General features: G+C 48.7%; 2 protein-coding genes and 1 long non-coding RNA gene across 9 annotated transcripts; 2 read left to right on the top strand and 1 right to left on the bottom strand.

Annotated features, from left to right (window-relative positions):
• Positions 1-600: 600 nt before the first annotated feature.
• Znf623 (zinc finger protein 623) lies at positions 601-9,424 on the bottom strand. Of its 5 annotated transcripts, XM_085679165.2 has the most exons (4): positions 9,302-9,420; positions 7,770-7,875; positions 3,248-3,388; positions 601-2,987 (listed from the first exon to the last, which is right to left on the bottom strand). In XM_085679165.2, the coding sequence occupies exons 3-4, from the start codon at positions 3,255-3,257 to the stop codon at positions 1,831-1,833; spliced, it is 1,167 nt and encodes a 388-aa protein (XP_085535291.2). In that variant the 5' UTR covers positions 3,258-3,388; positions 7,770-7,875; positions 9,302-9,420; the 3' UTR covers positions 601-1,830. The 5 variants fall into 5 exon arrangements, with proteins under 5 accessions (XP_085535291.2, XP_048310430.2, XP_048310429.2 ...); XM_048454473.3 differs by having other exon boundaries at positions 601-3,388; XM_048454472.3 differs by lacking the exon at positions 7,770-7,875 and having other exon boundaries at positions 601-3,388; positions 9,302-9,424.
• On the top strand, positions 9,419-17,878 carry LOC125413454 (uncharacterized). 2 transcript variants are annotated; one of them, XR_014998130.2, is made up of 2 exons: positions 9,419-9,543; positions 17,716-17,878. It is a non-coding gene; the product is annotated as an uncharacterized LOC125413454 (long non-coding RNA). The 2 variants fall into 2 exon arrangements; XR_014998131.2 differs by lacking the exon at positions 17,716-17,878 and adding an exon at positions 11,661-13,506 and having other exon boundaries at positions 9,431-9,543.
• Gfus (GDP-L-fucose synthase) lies at positions 17,816-23,146 on the top strand. 2 transcript variants are annotated; one of them, XM_048454480.3, is made up of 11 exons: positions 17,816-17,930; positions 18,608-18,764; positions 19,115-19,229; positions 20,930-21,058; positions 21,144-21,217; positions 21,382-21,515; positions 21,641-21,705; positions 21,959-22,025; positions 22,142-22,221; positions 22,446-22,545; positions 22,809-23,146. In XM_048454480.3, exons 2-11 carry the CDS (start codon positions 18,619-18,621, stop codon positions 22,862-22,864), a joined length of 966 nt encoding a protein of 321 aa, XP_048310437.1. In that variant the 5' UTR covers positions 17,816-17,930; positions 18,608-18,618; the 3' UTR covers positions 22,865-23,146. The 2 variants fall into 2 exon arrangements, with proteins under 2 accessions (XP_048310437.1, XP_048310438.1); XM_048454481.3 differs by having other exon boundaries at positions 17,857-17,994.
• The last annotated feature ends 3,268 nt before the right edge of the window (positions 23,147-26,414 follow it).

Here is a 26,414-nt window from a genome sequence, read left to right as displayed (position 1 = left end):
GTCCTCTCCGGAGCCTTCCTAGATCTAGTCCCTGGTCCAGAGCTCTCACAAGGTCTGGTGCCCACTTCGCACACTGTTCTGGCTTCGCCAGCACACTCCCCATAGGATGCATGGCACCTTCTCACTTTCATCTTTCAAGAATCTAAAACTATTCCTCAAAGATCTTAATTTCAAACATTTCCAAACAAGTGACGTTAGAAAGAGACAGTCGAGTCTGGAGCTGCTAAAATAGAAAAAGACTGATGTAAACACGAGGGCATTGCCCTCAAAGTACAACGGGCAGCTCTGAACGAGGGCCATGCCACACCTGGTGGATAAGAACCGCAGACGGGAGACGGTCAGCAGTTCTAAAGAGCAAGTATCAACAGGACTTGGGGAGACAGTACTTCCTAGTAAAACAGACCACGCTGATGACAGAAAGAACATCCCAAAAACTTAAAAACAGCAGTACAGAATGGTAGCAGGTATTGTAGCACACATCTGTGACCCCAACACTGAGGCGACTGAGGTGGGGCGAGGAGTTTGAGGCCAGTCTGGGCCACATGGTGAGAACCTGCCTCAAGAAAGCAAACAGATAAAGGATATGCCAATTACACAGACTTGGGTTTTTGTTTCATTTATTGTCATGTGCTAGACACTAGGGACGTGGGAATGAATGATACATGATCACTGTCCTCAGGGAACAGGGCACAATGAGAAAGAAAATTCAAAATTGTGGTATTCAAAAGCAAGTACAGTAGCAAAGGGAAGCACTGAGCAACAGAAGCACAAGCCACAAACCCAACTCGGTATTAAGGAAGCATTCTGGGGCATGGTGACTGTGAGAGGCCTCGCAGAATAATCAGGAGCGACTTGGGAGACAGGGGGAGACCCATCAGGACAGGAGTGGGAGCGGCCTGGTGGCTGTGGACGGAGGAACAAGTCAAATACTTTACCAGGAGTCCAACAGTTGAAAAAGCAAAGGCCAGGGACTCAGCCCTGTGGCGTGGAGTTTAGTCCCAGACAATAGGGAAGAACCAACTTACAGTTTTGCATAAGTAAACCCCTTTCTCCAACCTTTCAGAGAAGTAGCCATTTCTCAAGTAATAAAGCTCTGCTCTGAAAAGATTTAACTCTGACAGTGTGTAACTTTAACGAAAATCTAGAAAATGCTCTAGAGGTTCCCCCTCAGTGTTCAGCTCAAAGTCAGCTGTCCAGTCCCTCTGAAAGACCCAGATAAATCCAGACCCCTCTAGCAGAAAGAGTAGAGCCCCCCCCCAAAAAAAAATTGTAGCAGGGAGAAAAGAACCAAAAATCTAGGTTAACCGGTTCAGTGACTCTGTTCCAGGAACTAGCTGACCATAAAGTTAGATTATAATCTTGAGAATAATTTTGAGAAACAGGGAGTTACCCCCTTATGATTATCACTGGTATTTTTGGAATTTTCCAATGATGCCCTCCCTACCCCCTTTGGGTTATTGGGTTATAGTTTCTTCCCTTAAATACCCCTTCTCCTAGCTACTTGGGGTCGAACTCTCTACCCCTGCGTGGGAAATGAGTTTGGGCCCCAGTGCACTGGTTCCTGTCCTGTGAATAAACCTCGTGTGATTGCAGCAAGGACGGTCTCTCATGAGTTCCTGGGGGTTCGTGTTATCCCGAGACTTGAGTGAGAGTCTCCCCACTCCGGGGGTCTTTCACCTCAGCTTTCCTGACCTGGTGACAGACGACAGACCGAACCACAAGCAGGCTATCTGTGACTTGGGAAATGTGACAAGCCACATCCTAGGGGCCATAGATATACTAAGTATACCCATTTCCAAGCACCACTTACTGACTCCAAGAGCGACTGTCTCATAAGTGACCTGCATGACATTCCTGATCTGTAGATGCCTCTCCCAAATGAAGGGAAGTCTCGCTCAGGGAAAGATCCTCCTGGTGGACAAGGTCTGGGGGTGAGGTGAGATCCGTTCCATGCTGACTGTACTGGCGGAGCTTCTCCTCGGTGTGCGTCTTCTGGTGCTGAAGGAAGTTGGACCTCTGTATAAAGCCTTTCCCACAGTAGCTGCACACGTAGGGCTTCTCCCCAGTGTGGACGATCTGATGCAGCAACAGCTTTGAGCTCTGGATGAAGGCTTTCCCGCAGTCTTTGCACTCAAAGGGTCTGTCTCCAGTGTGGATCTTCTGATGCTCAGTGAGGTGGGCCTTCTGCAGGAAAGCCTTCCCGCACTCTTTGCACTCGTACACCCGCTCGCCGGTGTGGATTTTCTGGTGTCGGATGAGGTACGAGCTCAGAAAGAAGGCTTTGCCGCATTCGTTACACTCGTAGAGTTTTTCCCCGGTGTGGATCCTCTGGTGCTGAGTGAAGTTGGACGTCTGACTGAAGCGCTTCCCACACTCATTGCACACGTAAGGCCGTTCTCCAGTGTGAATTCTCTGATGCTGGATGAGCTTTGAGCTTCGAATAAAGGCCTTCCCGCACTCGTGACACTCAAAGGGTCTCTCTCCAGTATGAATTCTCTGGTGCTCAATGAGGTCCGAACGGTGCCGGAAGGCTTTCCCACACTCCCTGCATTCATACTGTTTCACTTCTGTGTGGATCTGGTAGTGCCGAATAAGGCTCGAGCTCCGAATGAAAGATTTCCCACACTCATTACACTCATAGGGTCTCTCACCCGTGTGAATTCTCTGATGGCGAATGAGTAAGGAGCTCTGACTGAAGCCTTTCCCACACTCTTTGCATTCAAAAGGCCTCTCTCTGGTGTGGACTCTCTGGTGTCGAAGCAGGTCTGAACTGTGACAAAACGCTTTCCCACACTGTGCACACTTGAACGACTTCTCTCCGCTGTGTACACGCTGGTGCTCAACTAGGTCAGCGTAGTGAACGAGGTCTTTCCCACACACGTTGCACACAGAGAGCCTGTCCCCAGCGTGGACTCTCTGGTGTTCGGTGAGGAGGGAGTTTTGACTGAAGCCTTTCCCACAGTGATCACACTGATAAGGCTTCTCCCCTGCATGAGAAATCGGATGTGGAACTACATTTGAATTAAATGGGAAGCTTCTGCCACCAACACCACAAGAACGGGCCTCCCCTTCTAGGAGCTCTCTCTGAAGTATCAGAAGGTTTGAGTTGAGGACAGGGTTTCTTCCTGACTTACTACACAGCTGGGCCGTTTCTCCTGTTTGAATTTTCCAGTGGGCCACTGCCATCTCCTGAGAGGGGGGACTCTCGAGGCTCTGTCTTTCTGGAGTCCCCAACAGCTGCGCTAACCTGTCTTCATGGAACTCCCCGGGCTCCGAGGCGGAAGGCTCCAGCACTGGACGTTTGTCAGACATCATATTATGTGACTTTTCATCCCCAGAAGTTCAGGCTTCGGGAGCACCTTCTTGCCCCCAGCTCCTACAGTAGAATCTGAAATGAGAGAAGAAGATGTCTTTCCCTTTAGTTAACAAGAAGCTGCCGAGCAGGCAGAAGGTCTAAAATTAAACACCCATGAAAGTGAGAAAGGAAGCCTTTCCTCTGCCCACACTTCGGGCCCTTCACTGTTTCCAACTCTCACCTTGCTCCAACCCACTGTACACATGGGAAGGCTTCTTGGGGCTCCACCTCTCATATGTCCAACCCCAGGACAAACAGGCCTGTGCCGGTCAAACAGCACGCCTCTACCTGTGTCCTGGGTGGGAGACAGAGAGACAGGGATAGGCACAGGGCTCTACTTAAAAATCAAGACATGTAGTCGGGCCATGGTGTCACACACCTTTAATCCCAGAACTTGGGAGGCAGATCTCTGTGGATGTGAGGCCAGCCTGGGCTACAGAGTGAGTTCCAGAACAGGCTCCAAAGCTACTGAAAAACCCTGTCTTGAAAAGCAAACAAACAAGAAAAAAAAAATCAAGACATGTAATTCTAAAGATCACGCAAATAAAATTCATCACTCCTCCTACCCTCCTGCCTCATCTCTCTTGTCCGCACCCAGTGTGCAGCCCATGGTCCACAGCACTGCGCTCGCTGTAGGCTATGTGTAATACACAGGGCCTCAGTGCTAGCAGCAATGCGGCATTTCTGGCCTCCAGTGACTGAAGCCAAGAACCCAGCCGGGCTTTCCATACTTCAATCTCCCACCCTTTTGGTAGCCTTATAATCTAGTCCCCTCAATGGAATCCCTTGGTGACTGGAATGGCTCCAGTGGCCCCTGTCCTGGGCCTCACTGGCACAATTCTCAGCAGTTTATATACTTAGCCCTAAAAATCATTGGGCTCTGTCTCCAAGAGTTGGCCCATTCCGGATAAAAAATAACAACAGCAACAAAAACCCTACATCTGTACTGAACGTGTACACACTTTTTATCTTTTACTTTTTGGTCACTGTTCCTGGAGAAAACAGACTTACTAGCTGTCACTATGTATCAGGTACGGTGAGTAGTAGAGATGATTTAAAGGACAAGAGCTGTGAGCAGATGGCACGGAAACATTAACACTTTTTTTTTAAAGGCAGGGTCTCACTATGTGGTACTGGCTGGCCTAGAACTCACTATATGAACCAAGGCTCGCAGAGATCCACCTGCCTCTGCCTCCCCAGTGCCGAGATTAAAGGTACGGGCAACGCACAACATTTTAAGGAAGAGACTCAAGAAGCCGCAGTGAGAAAAGGTATAAATCCTCTTTGTGCCAACTCAGCTGCCCTTTTATTCCTGTCACCTTGTGTGAGACCCAGCTCCAGCCACCTTCAACCTGTTTTGGATCTGTCTGAACTCTTTCTGACCAAGTGCTATCTGTATCTACAGCCCTGATGCCCTACGTAGTCATGACTACGCTCATCCAACTTTCCAAATACAAATATCCTTCTCTCTCTCTCAAGCCTCAAGCCAGGGTGTCAGGGTGTCACTATGTAGACCTGTCTGTCCTGGAACTAGCTCTTGTAGACCTCGAACTCACAGAGACCCACCTGCCTCCAGAGTGCCAGGATTTAAAGGTGTGCACCACTGCCCGGTCATCCTTTTCTTCTTTTCAAAAGGCCGACAGTGGGGTTGTAGAGATGGCTCAGCAGTTAAGAGCACTTGCTGTTCTTACAGAGGACCCAGGTTCAGTTCCCAGCACACACAACAACAGCAGCTCACAACTGTCCGTAACTTCAGTTCCAGGGAATCTGATGCTTTTTCTGACCTCCGTGGGCACCAGGACCACATATGGTATATATACATATACAGGTAAAACATTCATACACATAAAATAAATATTTAAAATGCCTAGCACTTTTTCTATCCCTTAGCCCTTGCTTCAGTAAGAAAGCAAGGGCAGAGAGACAAGAACGCCCACTTCCACCGCCTACCTGTGTTTACCTCCCTCTTCTCATGAGTCAAGCTAAACTCGACCTGAGAGAGGGTTCTCACCTCCCCTTGCTCTAGACCTCCTCCCATCCATCTCATCCAGCCATCATTCCCTCCCTCTTACACAGAAGCTTCTCTCGCCGTCTAGCCTGCCATTCCAATCAGCATACAGCAATGCTAGCTCTTCCATCCACTTAATTGGGGACAGAATTGCTGGGTTTGATATAGTACGGAACAAGAGAGCTGTGACATCTTCTAGGTAGATTATCAAAATCTCATTTAAAAAACTAAATGGCACACACATCTAGTCTCTGCTCTTCTGGGGGAACAGATCAACACCCTGTCTCACAGAACAAGAATACCAACCTAACTTCCTGGCCTGTTTCCTCTCCAGCTACCACCCCACCTCTCCTTCATAATGACACTCAAAAGTCACTGAGTTTATTTTTGTATCTCCTTTCTTTCTTAAATACGCCGGGGTCAGGTTATCACAATAGTTTACGGCGTCACCAAACTTCAGTCACTTACTCAGCTCCGCTTCTGCCTGCACCTGACACCCAATGACTTCTTACTCAGGAAGTCATCTTGTCACAGTGCTCCTGGGGCAGCCTCTACTAGCTTTCTCACTCACTAACTACCTTCTCCCAGTGTTCGGTGATGACAATGGAGCCTTGCCACAATCCAGGCAAGACTTCCTTCATCTCTCCTGACCTACCTTAGCAGAGAGATGGTATCTCTTGCTGGAAACAGTTTTCTTCCTGCAGCTGGGCCCTTTTCCAGCTTCCACATGACTAGCCCTCGATCTGATGCCTTCTCGGGTTTTCAAACCTCAGGTGTCAACCTTCCAGCTTCTGCTAAATCTGCCCTTTCTCCATGAGTTTTCATTTGTTCAGCCAGAACTGTGCATATCCTTGGTTCCCTTTACTTTTACTAATGCCCCACATCCAATCCACCAGCAGACCTGTAAGTCAGACCATTATATTGCGTTCTGCTCATCTCAAAACTCCAAAGCTATTCTCTACTATTATTTCTTTGCACGCAAGGGGGACAATTGTCTAGCCTGTCTCCACTGTTTTCAGAAAGAGCCAGCAGGATGACTCTTTAAAAGCATAAATGGAATGGTGACTTCCTGTGTAAAAACCTTCAAGGCTCTTCTACCCCCTCCCCCCCCCACACACACCAGCATTCTTCTCCAAGTAGGTAGAAGAATTAGCAGGAACACTTGGGTCACTTACTAGGCACTTGAGCCAGACCTTTCCCACTGCTCCTTCTAAGAGCGAGCTGTCTCGGGTGTGTGTGTGTGTGTGTGTGTGTGTGTGTGTGTGTGTGCAAGCTTTAAGTTTCAGAACTGTAGAAGTTTCTACAGCAAGGCAGTGCTGCCAGACTGCTGCACCGGAGTCTAACTGACAGCCAGCATAAGGAAGTCTGAGGCAGCAGCCCAGCCATGGTGCTCAGAAAGGACCTGGGTCATCTCATCTCACGTCTGTCATCGAGTGACAGGGAGAAAAGAGACTAGAAGAGAATGTAGATTAGCCAAGATCACTAGCCCAGTCAGGAGCAGAGCGAAGGCTCAGATTCAGGTCTGTCACCCACAGAGTCCATTTCCTGCGTTGAGAGACTTGATTCTTCGTAAATACATGTTGCTCTTATGGGGTGTTTTGCTTAGAGATGGACAGGATTAGTACTATGAAGAAATTTGCATGTTGAAACTTAATGTTTGAAAAAAGGGTAAAATGGACGTGTGGTATCTGCTTTTAGACTTTTACTATAGTCTATAGCACTAAGGTTATTATGCATTATATAGAACTCAGGGTATTACATATGCTGGGCAAGTGAGTGTCCCACCAATGAGCTACCCCTCAGCCCCGGATACCACACTTACAATGACGATGCTAGCCGGAAACAAGCCTGCATCTGTTTACAAGAGTAGCTTAAAACCACGTTGCCTCTTTATGACCTTTATAAGTTCTTGTTTTAAGGGAAATCTCTTGAATAAAACATATCTGCCTGAAGAAATGTTCATCTCAAAATCAGCAAACTGGGGGCTTGAGAGATAGCCTGGGGTTAAGAGCATTCGTTACTCTTGGGGTGGGGGGGGGGATATGAAATGTAGGCCCTGGCAATGCTGAAGCTGCGTGGGCAGCCCGTATATGGTGGTTCTGTTGAACCTGTCCATATTGGGTTTCACGGTCTAAGTTGATGAGGACGACTGACCAGGTCTCTTCCTCTACTCTTTCAGAGGACTTGGGTTTAATTCCCGGAACCCACACAACAGTTCACAACTCTGTAACTTCAATTCTAGGGGATCCGATGCCCTCTTCTGGCTTCTGAGGGCACCAGGCACAAACATGATGGACAGGCTTACGTGCAGACTAAACACCCATACACATAAAATAAAATAGGAGTAGGAAAATTGGCATAGCTTCAGCCTTGGGAAAAACCAGTCAAGTGGGCCTCAACACCCACCTCCTTAGAAGCCTCTGCCGTTGCACAGTCAGCTGGGTGCCATGTGGGCAAAGCAGGTTTGTATTATGTTCTCAGAATCATCTAGAAGTTTACCAGAGGCAGCTTACTGGAGGTCAAAAAGAATAGAGTCAGTGGCTGGCTGCCCCCTTAGGGCTCCTTGTCCAAACTCTGCCCCCAGTACATGCACACAGGGTCTCCCACCGACACAAACAAGCTTCTTTTCCAACAAGCCCAGGGGCCTACAGCAGCCATCTTCCTTCCACAAGCCAAAGAAGCAGTTAGGAGGGCTCTCTGAATTACTTCAAGCCTGCTGCTTCTCTGACATCCCTTCCAACACCAGATCAGATCATGAGTCTTTCCCAGCTCTGCTATCATCCCCAGACCCCCAATTATTCCAGGACCAGGATTCCATTCTCAAAGAACCAGCAGTGTCCAGAGCCAAATATACCGGCTTGTGAAGTTTCCCTGTACCTCCCATGAAGTATTATAAAAACAGATACAATGCTGCATCCACGAAAGGTCTGCTGTTTGTTAAAAGGGAAGTGAGACACCGCCTTAAAAGTCAGTGTGTAAATTGGGCATGGTGGCTTGCACTTTTAATCCCAGCACTCGGGAGGCAGAGGCAGGTGGAGCCAGCCTGGTTTGCAGAGCAAGTTCCAAGACAGCTAGGGCTACACAGAGAAACTCTGTCTTGAAAAACCAAAAACAACAACAAAACCCCGCGCGGAGTGGGGAGTGGGGTGTGGGGGTGCGCGCACTGATTTCTCCGTGAGCAAAAGACATTTATTTCTCTCTTTCATTGGGATGGGTCTCAGCGGAAGGATGTCTGCGAGTGCACAGGGTGACTGTGAATACTAGCTCCTGCTGGAAACTGCTGGAATTTAGAGCCATACTCCTGCTAAAACCCAGACAACCTTTAGCGTACTACTCAGGCCCTGGGGACTCCTGGACCACGGTGGGGCAGGATGCAAGGTGGGTTAAATGTTCCGAGCATCATCACAGAGATATCACAGACGTTGACTCTGTTATGTCATCACAGACTATGACAGCTTGGCTGACTCCTGACCCCCACCTGGGAATCCTCCTTCAGGTCGTAAGAAGCTGATTCTGCCCAACACGCACATTATCTGCAACCCCTGAAGCACTGGGGTGCCTGCACTGCATCTCTTCCAGGTGAGGCCGAGAGGCCTGACGGAAGGCAGGACGGCAAGGTCCAAGCAGAACAGCAGATGCGTGCACCTGCACTCAGATGCATCTGAGCAGCCTGCAAGCGGCCAGAGGCCTGAGCTCTGGGCGCCAAGGATGAGTGTGCAACCCCTAAAGACCTCGATGTCCTCGGGCGACCAAACCAAGCATCTACCACACCCAAGTCTGGGAGGAAAAACCGCAGGGCTCGGCCCGAACGAAGCAAGAAGCTGCGGACACCTGCAAAAATGAAGTGCAGCCAGGCCCGGAACACCAAACCGAATTGCTGAACCCCACTGGCTACGAGCCCACCCGCCTGCCCGCGCCAACTACGACGCCCCACTCACCCGGAGCCCGGCGGCGAGAGGACGGCGCGGAAGCAAGCCGAGCCGCACCCGGCCGCGCAGCCCCGGGCGACCACAAAGCCCACACCGCCGCTGCACACCCCGGCCGGAAGCAACCCGATGCCCCGCCCGGAGGACATCCGTAGCCGCTCTAGGATGAAAGTGGGGACCCAAGCCTTCTCCGTGCCAGACTTCCGGCCCAGACCACTGCGGCCAGCCAGAGGACCCAGTGCGCAGACTCAGCGGTGAGAGTCCTTGTTTGCCCACGTGGGTATGGGGTTAGCGAGGATGCCCAGCAGTAGATGTCGCCAGATATCCCTGGAAAAGCTGGGAAAAGCAGGCCTTGTAGAGAAATTTTACTGAAGGTTTCTTGTTGGTTCTGGTGGTGTTGGTTCTGTTTGGGGCTTTTGGTTTTGGGTTTTTAAACACCTTTATTATTATTATTAGTGTGTGTGTGTGTGTGTGTGTGTGTGCGTGCGTGCGCGCGCGCGCGCGCGCGCGTGGTCGAAAGACGACTTTGAGCCGCTGTGCCTGAGAGACATGATCTTAACTTTGTAATAAGCCACTGGAGACTCAGAGTAGTGAAATTAAGGCAGTTATTTTACCATCTTGCAAAGTTAAGTGTGAGCCTAGAATGCAAGCTGATTGAGGCAGAGAATTGCATTTATTTTTATTGTGCATGTTAGTGTTTTGCCTGTGTGTGTGTCTGTGCACCATGTGCATGCTTGGTGTTCATGGAGTCCGGAAGAGGGCACCAGATCCCCTGGAACTGGAGTTAGATATAGCTGCCATGTGGGTGCAAAAATTGTACCAAGGATTCTTTGGAAGAGCAACTATAACAATTATCTTTCTGTCCTGCCAGATAGTTCCCAGATAATGACACAGAGACTTCTTATTAATTATGAAAGCTCAGCGTATAAATTAGGCTTGTTCCTAACTAGCTCTTAGAACAAACTAACCCGTTTATAGAAATCTGCATTCTTTCACATGGGTTACCTCTCTTCCATCTTGCACCTCCTGTTTCCTGTCCATGTCTCCTAGGGTCCATTCTTTCTCCTCTTCCTTTCTCTCCCTGGAAATCCTTCCTATACTTCCTGCTTAGCTATGAGCCGTTCAGCTTTTTATTACACCAATCACAGCAAATACATCTTTACAAAGTGTAATTTATAAATTTGTAAATAATTTGTAATTTGTAAATATCCCAAACAAGCAATGAGTGTTCTTAACTCTGCAGCCCCATGGAGGGTACAATCTTAATAGTCATATGTATTAACAGAAAACTGGGTGGGTTTTAATAGGTTCTATGTCACACACACACACACACACACACATACACACACACACACACACCTATAAGTTTCTCTGCTGACGCAGTAAGCCAGGTCTAGCCTAATTGAAAAACAACAGTTATATTGAGCAAAGAAATTCCCGGGCAGGTTCTCTGCTCCCAGAGATCAAGGCCAAAGAAGTTGAATCCCCAAACTAAAACTGGGACATTTTATAGGTTATAGGCAAGGGGTGATGGTGTGTCTGCCACAAGCTGCTGGCGCCTTTCATTTGTTTGGAGAATCTGTGAGCCAGCCAGAGAAATGGGGCTTACCAGATGAGTTGGACGAGGCTCCAATCAAATAGCGCTCGCTCTCTCTCTCTCTCTCTCTCTCTCTCTCTCTCTCTCTCTCTCGTTGGTTTTGTTTTTTTTTTGTTTTTTTTGTTTGTTTTTTTTTTGAGACAGGGTTTCTCTGAGTAACCCTGACTGTCTTGGAGCTTACTCTGTAGACCAGGCTGACCTTAAACTCTCAAACATTCGCCAGCTTCTGCCTCCCAAGTGCTAGGATTAAAGACGTGCACCACCACTGCCCAGTTTATCTCTACATTTTATATCCTGTTTATTTTATATCCTTATATATAAGGTCAGACTCATAACCTTACAAGCAAGCTTGGCTGCAGCTTTCTACCCTAAGCTTCTAGGGTTTGTTGTTTGTTTGTTTTGGAGGGGAGGGGAAGCTTAGCAGAGTTTGGTGCAGTTGTGGGGGATAGCTAAATTAGCAGGTATAGCAGGGGGCTAGTGTTTCCTGTTCATTTTTATATAGACCTAAACTGGCTTGAGGAACCTTTGGAAATTAACCATTAGGTTTTACTCATTTTTAAAAAGATTTAGTTGTTTATTATTTATTAATTATACAGTGTTCTGTCTGCTTGTATGCCTTCAGGCCAGAAGAGGGCACCGATCTCATTATAGATGGTGTGAGCCACCATGTGGTTGCTGGGAATTGAACTCAGGACCTCTGGAAGAGCAGCCAGTGCTCTTAACCTCTGAACCATCTCTCTAGTCCTAGGTTTCACTTCTAACGTATTGTTTTAGCTACGAGTTTCTATTGCTGTGATGAAACACAATGACCAAGATGCAAGTTGGGGAGGACTATGACTCCATCATAGTCCATCATTGACAGAAGTCAGAAGAGGAACTCAAACAGGGCTAGAGCCTAGAGGTAGAAGAATCTAGCTGATGCAGGGGCAATGGAGGCGGGGGGGGGCTGCTTACTGGCTTGCTCAACATGGCTTCCTCAGCCTGCTTTCTTACAGAACCCCAGTGGCCTGGGCCTGGGAGGTCCCCCATTAATCACATGCCCCACAGGCTTGCATACAGCCCAGTCTTAGGAAGGCGTTTTCTTAATTGAGGTTCCCTCCTCTCAGATGACTTTAGCTTGTGTCAAGTTGACATAAGACTATTCAGCACACATACTGTTCTAAAAATTGCACAAGTCTACAGAAGGACTGTGTTGGCTCCTTCACTGGAGAAGTCAACCCCTCCGTGTGCCAGTGGCCCAGGATACCCCCAGTGAAACTCTGTTTCTGGAGTCCTTTTGTCCCACCTGGATAGAAATGGTGTGTTGAGGCAAAAACAAGTTCTACAAGTATGACCTTTGAGTACCCAAGGCCTAGGCGCCGCACAGGCAGAACCACTTACCTGTAGCTCTAAGCCCTAAGTGGAATTTAGAAGCCAGAGGTTAAATGTTATTGGCACTTAGATTAATGACTTACTACTCTGGTCGGTAACCACCAGTCACCCTGGCATTCAGCAGCAGCCGCTCCTCAACATCTAGTAGAAGTGTGTGGTGGCATCGGGCAGCACTGTTAGTATTGCACCACCTAAATGAGTCTCAGGCTCCCAGATCCTCAACTCCTACAGAGGCCAGTGTTTCAGTCCTGACTAACCTGGGAGCTTTGGTCCTTTCAAAGCTTGTCAGCTCCCTACAACTCTGACAACCAAGGCCATTTCCCACCTCCAGTTTGTCCCAGCCTCTGCTATCTGGGACAGTCTTCTCAGTGTCCCCACCACCATTGTCCTTGCTACCATTTTCCTGCTCCACAGCTCTTCCTATGACCAGATAAACCTGCTCTTCTCATGATTAGAAACAAAAGTAGACAAAAGAAAGACCACTGGAGAGAAGCCTTTAATTGGGCTTAAGGTTACAGCACAGGAGAGTGTTCACTCAGCTGTCTTGGACAACAAACAGGTAGCGTGCTTATAAGAAAGGAAATGTGACACAAGGATGTTTGAACCAATTGCAGAAGTCTTTACCTCGAACAAAGGATTGTGCGTGTGCTGATTATACTACAGTCCGTGGTGCAACCAAAAACTGCACCGGTCATGGACCTTCTGTCTGACTGCTAAGTCAAGTCTACTGTCTGGCCAAGTTGAAAATGGCTGTTAGTGTCCATCAGGGTGGGGCAATATTATACAGGCCACTTATTTTTACATTGTATGGAGGCCAGGGTCTCAAACCGTAGGTCACACCTGAGGTGGTCACCTAGCACTTACAGACAGAGTGTCGCCAGTGTTAGGATATGCTAATGTCCTTTCTCATAATTACGGGAAGAGGTGTTAATCTAAGCCAAGTGACAGAGCAGCCATAGTTGCAGACGTGACTTTAGTTCCGCTACCCCGGAAACAGAATGCTAATGAACTTCCCCCTCAGTTTACCTTTGGATATAAAAGTTGTTTTGAAAATAAACGCGGGTGATCTTCAGGATTTAAATGTACCCTGAGACTCCCTTCCGATATTGCTGTGTGAACTGTGTCTCAATTATTCCCGTGCCTCCACACCGGTCCAGAGAGATAATTTATGTTGGTGTTGGACCCCGACAATCAAGATGTGTGTGTGTTTATGTATGTGCAGGTGCACATGTGTGCATATGTCTGGCAAGAGGGCAGCCTGGGGTGGTGTTCCTCTGGCACCATCCACCTCTATTTCAAACAAACAAAAGACAGGGTCTAGAGCAATGGCTTAAGAACACTGGCTGCTCTTCCAGGGATCCAGATTCAATTCCCAGCACCCACACCCACAGGGTGGCTCCCCGCCATCTGTAACTCCAGTCCCAGGGAACCCAACAGCCTCTTCTAGCCTTCTGGCCTCCCAGGACACAAAACAGGCAGGTAGTGTACAGATACACGTGTGTGCAAACACCCGTCCACATCAGATAAGTGAGTAAATAAATAGTGAAAGACAGAGTTTGTCACGCTGCTCTGGAACTCACCAAGCAGGCTAGGCTGGCTGGCCAACAAGCCCCAGAGATGCCTAGGTCTCTGCCTCCCCAGCAGGGCATGCTTTTTTGTTGTTGTTGTTATGTTGATGGGTATGTATGTTAGTACCCACAGATGCCAAAGAGGGTCACTTTTTAAAAACATGGGCTCAAACTCCATTCTTTGTGCCTCCAAAGCAAGCGCTTGACTGAGTTACGCCCCTAGTCCCAACTCAGGCTCTGAACGGCCAAAGGGTGGGTGCAAGCTATTCAAAACGTATGGTAAGTAACCCAGTGCCTTCTGAAGCTGGACTTGTGCTTCAGCAGCAAGCAGAGGTCATACATAGTGTAGCTTCCTCAGTTGTCTGAGGTCTTTCAACTGTTTACAACCTGGCGCAGTAGCCAGGCGGTGGTGGCGCACACCTTCAATCCCAGCACTCAGGAGGCAGAGGCAAGTGGATCTCTGCGAGCTCAGGGACAGCCTGGTCCTCATAATGAGCTCCAGCACAGCCAGGGGTTACACACAAGGAGAAACCTTGTCTCCAAAAACAAAACAACAGAAACAAAAACACAGTTGTCACAAGTGCAGTTTGGACAGAGAGAGGTTGCTTAGCTGACAGTTCTCCACTCTAGGAAGCTAGGCACTATAATCTAGTACTTGTCAACTAAGGATTCAATTCAGGACCACCACCCAGTATCTTACTTTATTTACAGGAAGAATAAACATTAGAAGGGATGATTAGTTATGAAATATTAGTTGAAGACGTGTTATATTTATTTATGCTATGGAATATTTGTTTAATGATGCAAAAATGTGTGGCATTCTTCTATGTTGCATTTTTTTTAACTCTGTGAAGCTGTGTTACTTTGCCTGTCTAAAACACCTGATTGGGGGCTGGAGAGATGGCTCAGCGGTTAAGAGCACTGACTGCTCTTCTGGAGGACCCAGGTTTGATTCCCAGCACCCACATGGCAGCTCACAACTGTCTATAGCTCCAGGATCCAGCACCCTCACACAGATATACATACAGGCTAAAACACCAACAAAATAAACAATTAAGAAAAACCCACCTGATTGTTCTAATAATGAGCTGAATGAACAATAACGAGGCAGTAGAAAGGAGAGGTGGGGCTGGAATGCAGAGAATAAATAGAAAGAAGAGTAGAAAGGAGGACCCTGCCAGGCAGTGTTGGCATAAGCCTTTAATCTCAGCACTCGGGAGGCAGAGGCAAGCGGATCACTGTGAGTTCCAGGCCAGCCTGATCTACAAAGTGAGTTCCAGGACAACCAGGGCTACATAGAGAAACCCTGTCTTGAAAAATCAAGGGGGAGAAAAAAAAAGGAGGACCAAGAAAGGGAGAAGGAGAGGAGGACTCTAGTTAGGGGCCTGCCATCCAACTACACAGCAAGTCATGGAATAAGAAGTAAAAGGTATATAAAAAGGTAAAAGCCCAGAGGCAAAAGATATATGGGATAACATAAGAAAAGATGGCTAGAAATAAGCCAAGTTAAGACTAGACATTCGTAAGAAAGAGTAAGTCTCTGTATGAATACTCTTTGGTGCCCCCCCCCCGAGAGTAAGAGTTAAAAAAAAAATACCAACAACAGTTAGTAGCTGGGTACGTGGGTACGTGCCTTGGGTGGATCTCTGTGAGCTCAGGGACAGCCTGGTGTACATAGCTAATTCCGGGTCAGCCAAAACTACATAGTGACATCCTGTCTCTAAGAAGAGGGGAGGTGATTACAGTAAAGCTTTATCATTATTGAACAATATGGTAACAGTGCTAAGCTTGTGACCAAGGACATTTTAGACAGGGTCTGGGACCAAACCTCTTCTCTAGAGATAACCAGTTCTGAGACTCCCAACACTCTTGCCAGTCAGGCTCAGAGGCAACCTCTGTTCTGGAAATGAGCACTCCAGGGGCTCCAGCAGGCTCAGCATAATCCCAGCTAGAACTGCCCTAAATTCCTAGAGAATTTAGGGAAGGCCTTCCACTCTCCAGGGATCTTTTCCACATAGCAAGGTCTTTGAAAGATCTGAACGTCATCCCTTTGAAATGAAATCAGCAAAGATGGGTTCCAAGTCTGTCAGTGTGGGAAGTTGCCCATGCTCCAATAAATGACCCTACACCCGTGCTCATGCAAAACAACCCTAGTTATATTTAGTGAGTCATTTAACAAGACATAAAATTAGGAGGGGGTTTGTTCAGAAGAAGGGGCTCAGAGGGAATTGGGGGGGTAAAGTAACTAATGAATGTGAATTAAATGCATCGTATATGCCTATTAAATTATCAATCAGTAAATAAGAGATGTTGAAACATTCCACTCCGGAGAGGCTCCTTAAAACTTGGGAAGCAGACAACTCACAGGTCTCAAGAAGTCCCTAAAACCAGGTTCATAAATTATATAAGCAACAAGGACAGTTGAGGAGGGGAGACCTGCCCAGCTAAATGCAAATAATGCAGAGAGTACCAGGATTTCAGCTTTCCCAAGTCTTCATTCATGCTGGGGTGGGCTCTTTAGTGATGTAACCCCAGGGAACTCACTGGTTCACACCGTTGAAGGGAATTTCACAGAGCAGGTACTGATCTGACTCTTACCCACTCGTCATTTCTGTTGGAGTTTGCTTCCATCTCTCTGGCCACGCTGGAACTCCTTGAACTCTGCTGCAACCTCTTTAGCCCATTGGAGACATCCTGTAGCCCACACGTAGATCAATAGATTCACTGTGTAATTATAATCTGTAGCCTCAAAGCTAATAATCATAGTAAAGATTAGAATACAGTAACTTGTGTTTGCTTCAGCTCAATGTCAAGGGAATCAGGACTACTTGGCATGTTGCTGCCAGTGAAATCACTATGCCATTTGAATTTATTATTGTCCAATAAATTCTGATATTGTGGAAAAAAACACAAGCGTGCCAGTTCTTCCACAATTTATTTGGGCTTGGAGGGTTGGCAAATGCACCTGCCTATCGAGCCATATCCTCAGCCTGTGTCTGTATTTTTAAATCAACACTACCAGCCCAGTTGATATAATTAGCTAAATTTAAAGCATCTGTTGTCCTACTGAGATCCTCATGACCAATACATATGTAATACATATTTATGCATACATTTTATGTGTAAATATACACATACATATAATATACATATATGTGGTATATATACATATATACCCTATATAGAGATATAGACATGGATGGATGGATAGATAGATAGATAGATAGATAGATAGATAGATAGATAGATAGATAGATAGATAGATAGATAGATAGATGTGTATGAGGCTTTCTGAGACAGGGTTTCTCTATGTAACAGCCTCAACAACAGCTTAAATTATGTTTCATATTGAAAATTTAAACTATCGGCCAAAGGGGCCCGTGCCGGGATTGTAGGAGTTTTTGTTTGTTTGATTCTGATTTTTTTCAGACAGGATCTCTCTGTGTAGTAGCTCTGACTATCCTGGAACTTGCTCTGTAGACCAGGCTGGCCTGGAACTCTCAGAGGTCCGCCTGCCTCTGCCTCCGGAGTGCTGGGATTAAAGCGTGCACTACCACCGTCCTGCGGCAGAAGGGATTTTATTCATTCCTTTAAAATACTCTACTTAGGTAAAAGAACCCGAGTCTTCTGTGAATTCTTGGCTGAAACACACAACTGACCACCTAGAGGCCAGGCGGTGGTGGTGCAAGTCTTTGATCCCAGCATAGACAGGGGGATCCCAGTGAGTTCGATGCCAGCCTGGTCTGCAGAGCAAGTTCCAGGACAGCTAGAGCTGTTACACAGAGAAACCCTGTCTCGAAAAAAAAAAAAATAGAGATTCCTGGCCAGACCACTCCTGCGTTGCGAGACTGGTATCCGTACAACCACCAGAGTACGTGTTTGGTCTTCAGCTTCTCAGCGCCCACGCCACGCCCACAGAACTCGGTTTCCCAGAAGGCTGAGGCCCGGAGGACATTTCCCAGAATCACCCGCGCCGCTCCGGTGCATAACCAAGACTCCATTTCCCAGAACTCCCCGGGAGGGCCTCGCCCCCTCCACCTGGACCGCGGGTAGCTGGAGAATTGTGCACCGGAAGCAGCTCTAGGACTGGTGGAACCTGGAGCAGGTGAGTCTCCTGGGTGGACACAGCGCAGCAAACCAGGGACCCCACAGTCTGGTTGGTCGAGGCGGTAAGAGTGCGTCTGGCATAGGAGGTCTTCGTGGGCTTGGGCTGGGTGGCCTGCGAGGTAGTGGACCACTGGGTGTATGGTAGTGGACCACTGGGTGTATGGGCTGGGCCCTTGTTCATCTGAGTGGTGGTAGAGCCATGCGACTGGGCCAGAGCCATCCTGCAGGAGCTTATTTTCAGCGTCCCGAGGCCTTCCAGCACCTAGAAGAACTAGGCTTTCCTAGGCCATAGGCTATCAGCTCAGCACTAGTGGGTTCGGGGCTCCAAGCACGGGTACTGCCGCTTGTCTGTAGAAGTGAGTAGGCGACAAGTAACCGCTACGATCTTTGCTCGGAACTGTCAACCCTAATCTTTCAGTCGTAGGGTTGGGATGTATCTTTCCTCTGCCTAGTAGTTGGAACCAAGCTACTTTAGTTTGGATAGCAGCCAGCAGGAACCTGTGGTGCCCAGGGCAAAGGACTTCTTAGGGGAACGGAGCAGGGTGTGCCTGGCAGGCCATGGTTGCTCCTCCTTGGGAGTTTGATTCTGTGCCTGTTGTCCGTTGGCTCATGAGAATGGGGTGGGGAAAACAGCACATCCTGTATCCTCCTTAGCTCTCACATTTGGCCCTCCAGGTGCAGCCACAATGGGTGAGCCCCAGGGATCCATGAGGATCCTAGTGACAGGGGGCTCTGGACTGGTGGGCAAAGCCATTCAGAAGGTGGTCGCAGATGGGGCCGGCTTACCTGGAGAGGAATGGGTGTTTGTCTCCTCCAAAGATGCAGATCTGACGTGAGTTGGAGCCACATTCAGACCCAGCCCCTGCTCCTGGTCCCCTCTCCAGGCTGAAGAGTGCACTGCTGGGCTGGTCCCTGGGCCTAGCGGGAGCCCTCCTTGAGTCTGTGCCCTCCCTGCCAGGTGACTGATCTGGCTACGATTGCTGGCTGTGCTAAGCAAACATCCTCCTATAGTTCCGGGTGCTCACACCCAATGCCAGCTGCAGTCCTGAACTTGGCTACTTGTCCCTTTGGCTGCCCTTCTAGCCTTAGACCCATCCAGTTTCTCCACCCACTGCCCAAGTTCCTAATTCCTGATTTCCCTGGGCCTCACCAGGCCCTCTGACGTACTGACTTCCCCCTCAGGGATGCAGCACAAACCCGGGCCCTGTTCCAGAAGGTACAACCCACCCATGTCATCCATCTTGCTGCAATGGTAGGCGGCCTTTTCCGGAATATCAAATACAACTTGGATTTCTGGGTAAGTTGGGATACTGGGGACAATAAGCCTTGGGAGCCCAGAGCTTAGGCTCTTCAGATTCCCAAGAAGTCCTTGAGGACTGGTTTTGCATAGCCCTGGGGTCATTTGGCCAAGTGCTGACCTGCAGGCTTGAGAAGCTGAAAGAGCTAGCATTCCACACTGTGTAACTGGAGGCAGGTTTCTGCTTACTGAGCCTGCTCAGCTGCCAGATCCTTGAACTCCCAGGCTTGGTTCATTCAGCTCCCTGAATCTACCAGCCACTTCTGGATGCTGGAGTGTCTCTAGCATGTGCTTTAGGAGGAAGGGCAAAATATAAGATCTCTGCTTCTGTGAACTGGGCTCCGAAGAGTTGCCCACCTGCCTCTGGGCAATGACTTTGTCCTGGCTGGCCTGACTACACACTGCAGTATGGAACGGTTTTCACCAAATTTGCTTAAGGACTCAGTCACCCAAAGTTCTTCTTGCCCATCCCAGTGTTTTCAGCAAACTGCGTGGTCACTACCTCTTTTCTGTTCTTAGACCAGTATGCCTCATAACAATTTAGGGAAGAGAACTGGAGAGAGGCAAAGCAAGACACTAAGACATACAGCTGGGCATGACTCCTCTGTAGTTGGGAAGGGCGTGCTACTTCTTTGTGGTGGGAACCCCATGTACAGTTTTCCTCATCTCTATCAACTGCCCAGCACTCAGGAGCCCTGGAAATGCTATTCTGGCACCCACACCCAAGCAGGCAGGGCAGGACCTTCCTGTGTCCCTAGATAATGGCAGCTTCTATAAGGTCAGTGCTGGGAGGCTTAGCCTTATTCCAGAAGTGTGGTGATGCTTTAACAAATAAAGCTTGCTTGAAGATCAGATTGCAGAGCTCTGCAAATTCAAGGCCACCCTGGGCTACAGGAGATTGATCCAGTCTGAAAGAGAACCAGAGTCAGGCAGAGTCAGGCGTGTGATCCCAAGCATTGGGATTAAAGGTGTGAGCCATCACTGCCTGGTCTTTTTGGCTCACTCGTATGACTAGCTGTGTGCTCTGATTTCAGGCAAGCTTTATTTGTTACAGCACAAACAAAATCTCAAAATAGGCACAGATAATGCTCATATCTGAGCTAGGCTATGTTCCCATGTCTCTCCCTGGAGGAAGAGGAAGGAGCTTGAGTCATTCATGGACAGCCTATGTAGTTGGTTTTTTTTTTTTTTTAACTCTTTGGGGGGGCCGCCACCCAGCTCCTAAATAAATACACGGAGACTTAGTCTTATGAATGCCCAACTTAGCTGGGCTTGTTTCTAGCCAGCTTTTCTAACTTAAATTATCCTGTTTCTCTTTAACTACATTTTGCCTCTGGGTTTTTTACGTTTCTTTATTCTGTATATGTTTCTTTCCTTTTTACTCTGTGATTGTTCTCTGGTGTCCTCTCCTCCTTTTCTTGCTTCTTTCCTCTTTTTCTCCTTCTATTTATTCTCTCTGCCTGGCAACCCCACCTATCCCTTTCCTGCCTACCTATTGGCCATTCAGCTCTTTACTAGATCAATCAGGTGGTATAAGCAGGCAAAGTAACACAGCTTTACAGAATTTTTTAAAAAATGCAACATAAAAGAATGCAGCACATCTTTGCATCATTAAACAAATATTTCGCAGCATAAACAAACGTAACACGTCTTAAATTAAAAATCCACAATATCTAACCCACCTGTGCTACCCACTGCAGAGGAAGAATGTGCACATCAATGACAATGTCCTGCATTCAGCCTTCGAGGTGGGCACTCGCAAGGTGGTCTCCTGCCTGTCCACCTGTATCTTTCCTGACAAGACCACCTATCCTATTGATGAGACAATGGTGAGGGGCAGGGCCTCCTGGGGAGGGACTGAGGGTGTGGACGGAGCCAGGTGGGGGTTCTCAGTGTATCTCCTGCTCCTTGTAGATCCACAATGGTCCACCGCACAGCAGCAATTTTGGCTATTCATACGCCAAGAGGATGATTGATGTGCAGAACAGGTGCTACTTCTTGGTCTTGCCTAGGCCTCCTTGGAGAGGGGAGGATGGATCCCCGGGTTAGTGGGGTGTTGTCATCGCTGCCTCATTTATACAGCTTCAGAAGGAGCTGGGGACACTAGGGGCACATGCCGGGGATGAGGTCAGGAGACACTGTGTCTTTGTAGGGCCTACTTCCAGCAGCATGGCTGTACCTTCACCGCTGTCATCCCCACCAATGTCTTCGGGCCTCATGACAACTTCAACATCGAAGATGGCCATGTGCTGCCTGGCCTCATCCACAAGGTGCACCTGGCCAAGAGTGAGTGAAGCTGTCCAGCACACGCCCGGCGCAGGTTACCTGCCTGAAGGGGCCCTGGGCTCAGCTGTGGGGTGGCCAGGGCGCTGGCTCCGGGTGCAGAGCTCTGACCCCTGCCCCATCTATAGGTAATGGTTCAGCCTTGACTGTGTGGGGTACGGGGAAGCCACGGAGGCAGTTCATCTACTCTCTGGTATGTATAGGGGCAGCATGGCCATCCCAGAAAGCTGTGTGGGAAGCGGTGGCATAGGAAACAGTCTTTGAAAATGCTAAGTCCCCAGGGGTGCAACTTGGGTTCAGCAGGAGAGAGTATAGCCTGGGTGAGGGACCTTCATCCAGGGTGAACGCTGACTGTGCCCCCAAAGGAGCAGACACAGCAGTACAACCTCCCCACTAGGGGCATTTGGTACTCACTTATGGGTTTGACCTAAATCTCTGACCTCCAGGACCTGGCCCGGCTCTTCATCTGGGTCCTGCGGGAATACAGTGAGGTGGAGCCCATCATCCTCTCAGGTGGGCGCTCTGCAGCAGGGCAGGACCCGTGCCTACCCTGACGAGTGGGAGCAGACATGCCCCTAAGGGTCTGGACAGGGAGGCCTGACTGACTGCTGGCCTGTGGTTCCCCACAGTGGGCGAGGAAGATGAAGTGTCCATCAAGGAGGCGGCCGAGGCTGTCGTGGAGGCAATGGGCTTCTGTGGGGAAGTCACTGTATCCTTTGACTCCAGTGAGGGGCTGATGGTGGGGTACTGTGGTGGGGTACTGTGGCTTCCCCTTTAGCATGGCCAACACAGCACCATTTTGTTTCTGGTGGTGCTCACCCTGGCAATAGGAGGGGATCTGCTGTGTCTTGGACATGTTCCAGAAAAAGATAGGTCCAGGTAGGGCAAATACGTAACTGTTTCTTCTGCTATGGCCTTGACTAAGGCGTCCAGTTTGATTCAACAAAGTCGGATGGACAGTATAAGAAGACAGCCAGCAATGGCAAGCTTCGGTCCTACTTGCCTGACTTCCGTTTCACACCTTTCAAGCAAGGTGAGCTGTCCTTCCCAGAACCCTTATCCACCCCAAGCTGTGCTTGCCAGCTAGCTCTGGACTTCAGCATCAGCTGTTCCAGTGGGCTCAGCCTCCACGTGAGGCCCTGCAGGCTTGGTTACCAAGCCCCCCTCAGAGGTTATATCCACTAGAAAGCTGGACACTGTAGTTTAGGGTGTGTGGGTGGAGCCTCCTACCTCCGGGGAGGGGGGAGAGGGGAAGGGCGGGTGGTGTCACCGCCTCTCATCTGTCTGCCTCTGCAGCTGTAAAGGAGACCTGTGCCTGGTTCACCGACAACTATGAGCAGGCCCGGAAGTGAAGCACGGGACAAGCAGGCGCTCGGCTGGCAATGCCCAGTCAGTGGTCACCTCAGATCTTGCTGAGAACTGAGTCTAGCATCCAGCAACCTAAGCCACGTGCTGGCCTCTGCCAGGCGGCTCCATGCAGCTGTCCAGTAGGGTCCGTGTAGTAGGGTCCGTGTTTATCCATCCTCGGGGAAAGGCCAGACCAACACTTTGCTTGTCTGCTTCCGCCCCAACCTCTGCATCCATGCTGGTCCTGCTGTCACTTGTCTAGAAACCAATAAAATGGATTTTCATAAGCCTGGACTCTGAAGCTGTGTCCAGCCTTCCCCTCCCCACAACAGAGCCTTCCTAGCTTGTCCAGTCCTGGGGCCCACTGTTCCCGTGCGCTACTTAGCTCCTATGAGCTACTAGGTCCAAGGCAAGAGTCCCCATGTGAAGGACCAGAGGGTGCAGATATGGGTAGCAGGTAGCAGGCAGTGTAGGTCAGCTGTCAACGGGCTCGGATATAGGGCAGGGTACCTCCCTAACAGTCTGGATCTTATGCTGTGGTCACTGTGGTCACACATAGACCTCTCTGCCTCAGACTTGAGGACCTTGGTGAATCTCAATTTGGACAGATTTAATGGGCCATCTGACCCAAGGATGGACCTGCAGGGAGATTGGTGGTGGATGATGACTCACACTTCACTAGGACCCTGGGCCTGGTCTTGTTAGTCAGCTCTAGCCACCTGCGTGGTGAGATCATGGACTTTTCTATGCGCAGTGTCAAGATGGTCAAATCCAAGCCAATTAGGGCAGCACAGGAGGCTGTATCTAAGGGTGCTGCGGGTAGAGGCAGGTCACTTTGGGATTGCTTGTCGTCACTTTTATTTTTTGTTTTGTGTTTGTTTTTGTTTTTCGAGACAGGGTTTCTCTGTAGGTTCGGAGCCTCACCTGGAGCAGCTCTGGGTCATTTCTAGGCTCCCATCCTAGATTCCATTTGGCTAAGACTGTTAGGGTTTTTCCTTGTCCGTGATGACTGGGACTGGGAGCTACAGGCCCCTCAAGTTCTCCCAGTCTTGAAATGGAGCTACCACTGCCCCTGAAGACTGGGGAGAGCAGAGGTGACCATTTATTCCCAAGACTCAAGAGCCAGCTCCAGGAAGGCACCTGTGTAATACAGTATGACTGTCCCAGGTAGTGACTCATGGCCACCAGCCACATAGCTGAAGCTGACTATATGTGCATCAGAACTGTTAAATGTGCATATATGATGATTTATAGACTGGGTTACAGGATGTGCTCTGGGTAGCCCAGCAATGACTAATACTGGAGAGGCCAAGAATCCACTAATTGTTTAGTGAGGCAGGATGCCTCAGCAGCACCAGCCTGGCCTGGAGGCCCCCCGGAGAGTTGCCTGTCTTCTGTGTACTATGTACATTGGAATCCTAGATGGACTTGGCATCAACAAACAGACAAAAATGATTCCTTCCATGTCCTTTTATCTGGGCTGCCACCAGAAGGCACTGCCCTGATTTAGGGTGGGTCTTCCTGCTTCAGATAATCTTGAGAAAACCCTTCGCAGGCTTGCCGGGGCGCTTTTGTTCTAGTTAATTCCAGATGCTGTCAGAGTAGACAACTCACAGCTCTGCATCCCCTCCCCTTAGAAACCACATCCATTCTACCCCACTGCCTTTTCCTCAGGTGATCCGTCTGCCAGCTGTGGTCTCATTGCTTGCTCAGATTTCCTCAGCCCAGGCCACCCTTCCTGCACATTCTGCCTCTCACGTCCCAGAAATGCTAAAGAGACCCAATTGTTTTCCCCATTCACTAACCCTTGGTGCTCAACCTGCATCTGAGGCCTTTTGTCTTCCAGCAGGACAGTCCATGGCCTGCCTGGCCTTTCACCCTCTAAAGCAGCATCTGCTGGCCTCGCCGATGTTGCCCTGCCCAGTGTCCCTCTGGTTCATGCCTTCCCAGTCTCCTCTGCCCCCCATCTTCATATTTCTTTTAAACTTATTCCTTGGATGACAGTCCACGGGGCTGGGGGGGGGCATTAAGAATGTACCCTTCCAGCCCTGGGAAGAGCTGAGCTGAGCTGATCAGAACCTGCGGGACACTCACCCCTGTCTAACGCTCACCAGTCTGTGCTAACTGCATCATGTCAAGGAGGACACACTCTGTCCTCAGAGTCAGAATACCCTGACCACTCTGACTAGGCAGCATGCATTTTCCAGCAGGCCAAGTCTTAACCAGGTGCTATTGGTTGCAGCCCAGAATATGAAAATTCCTTACGGTCTTGTTCTTATAAATGTCCCTTATCCCCCACCTCTCCATGGACATTCCTGTACATTTGTGTCCCTGTATATAGTAAGGATTCTAAGTTCCCTGTGTCAATCTGTTTTCTAATGTTACTAAGATAACTTGTACCAAGGGGAAGTTTTGTTTAGCTTTAGTCTTCAGCTCCTGGCTTTCCAGGTTTCCATCCATCGTCAGGCAGACTCATGGGAAAGATCAGGGAACACAGCTCTTCACCTCATGCCATGCAAGAGGAAAGGACTGTCCATGACATTCCGGCTGTGGCAGGCAGGGGACACACCAGCTTTAACTGTGGGACCTCACAGTCCAAGGGCAGCATTGCTCTTGTAAATTTGGTGGTGGGCTTCTAAGTACTGCGTTCTATTTTGCCTAATTTTAACACATGAAAAACAGTAACAAAAAACTGTTGGGCAGGGCTGGAGAGATGGCTCAGTGGTTAAGAGCATTGCCTGCTCTTCCAAAGGTCCTAAGTTCAATTCCCAGCAACCACATGGTGGCTCACAACCATCTGTAATGAGGTCTGGTGCCCTCTTCTGGCCTGCAGGCATACATGCAAAAAGAATATTGTATACATAATAAATAAATAAATAAATAAATAAATAAATAAATAAATAAATCTGTTGGGCAGTGGTGGTGCATGCATTTAATTCCAGCCCTTGGAGAGGCAGAGGCAGGTGAATCTGAGTTTGAGGCCAGCCTGGTCTACAGAGAGAATTCCAAGACAGCCAGGGCTACACAGAGAAACCTTGCCTCGAAAAAGCACCAAAATCAAAATGGTCAGCAGCAACTACTTTTACCCAGTTTGTAGAAAGTCAAAGTTACTTCAGTAATAAAAATAAAGTGTAGTAGTTTGAGTTGGGACCTTGATCATCTGGTCAGTCTTGTGCCTTTGTTCCCTTTTGTGCATAAGCTTGTTTTACCTGCCCTTTCTTTGCTCTTTCACTTCACCTAAATGACTATAATCTGTAAGAATTGTATGTGGAATTAAATACAGGTAATTATCCCAGTGAAACACTAAAGCAAACAAAAAGTTTTTAAAGGGCTAGAGAGATGGCTCAGAGGTTAAGAGCACTGGCTGCTCTTCCAGAGGTCCTGAGTTCAGTTCCTAGCAACCATATGGTGGCTCACAACCATCTATGATAGCTGGTGCCCTCTTCTGGCAGGCAGGCACACGTGCAGACAGAACATTGTATACATAATAAATAAATAATTTTAAAAAATAAGTTTTTAAAAATAGCTGCGCAGTGAAGGCGCATGCCTTTAGTT

This window comes from Myodes glareolus, chromosome 19 (assembly GCF_982192425.1).
Source record: "Myodes glareolus chromosome 19, mMyoGla1.1, whole genome shotgun sequence".
In the NCBI taxonomy this organism is placed as follows: Eukaryota; Metazoa; Chordata; class Mammalia; order Rodentia; family Cricetidae; genus Myodes; species Myodes glareolus.
The sequence above is the reverse complement of the archived record's forward strand: the minus strand, read 5'-3'. Positions and strand labels throughout refer to the sequence as shown.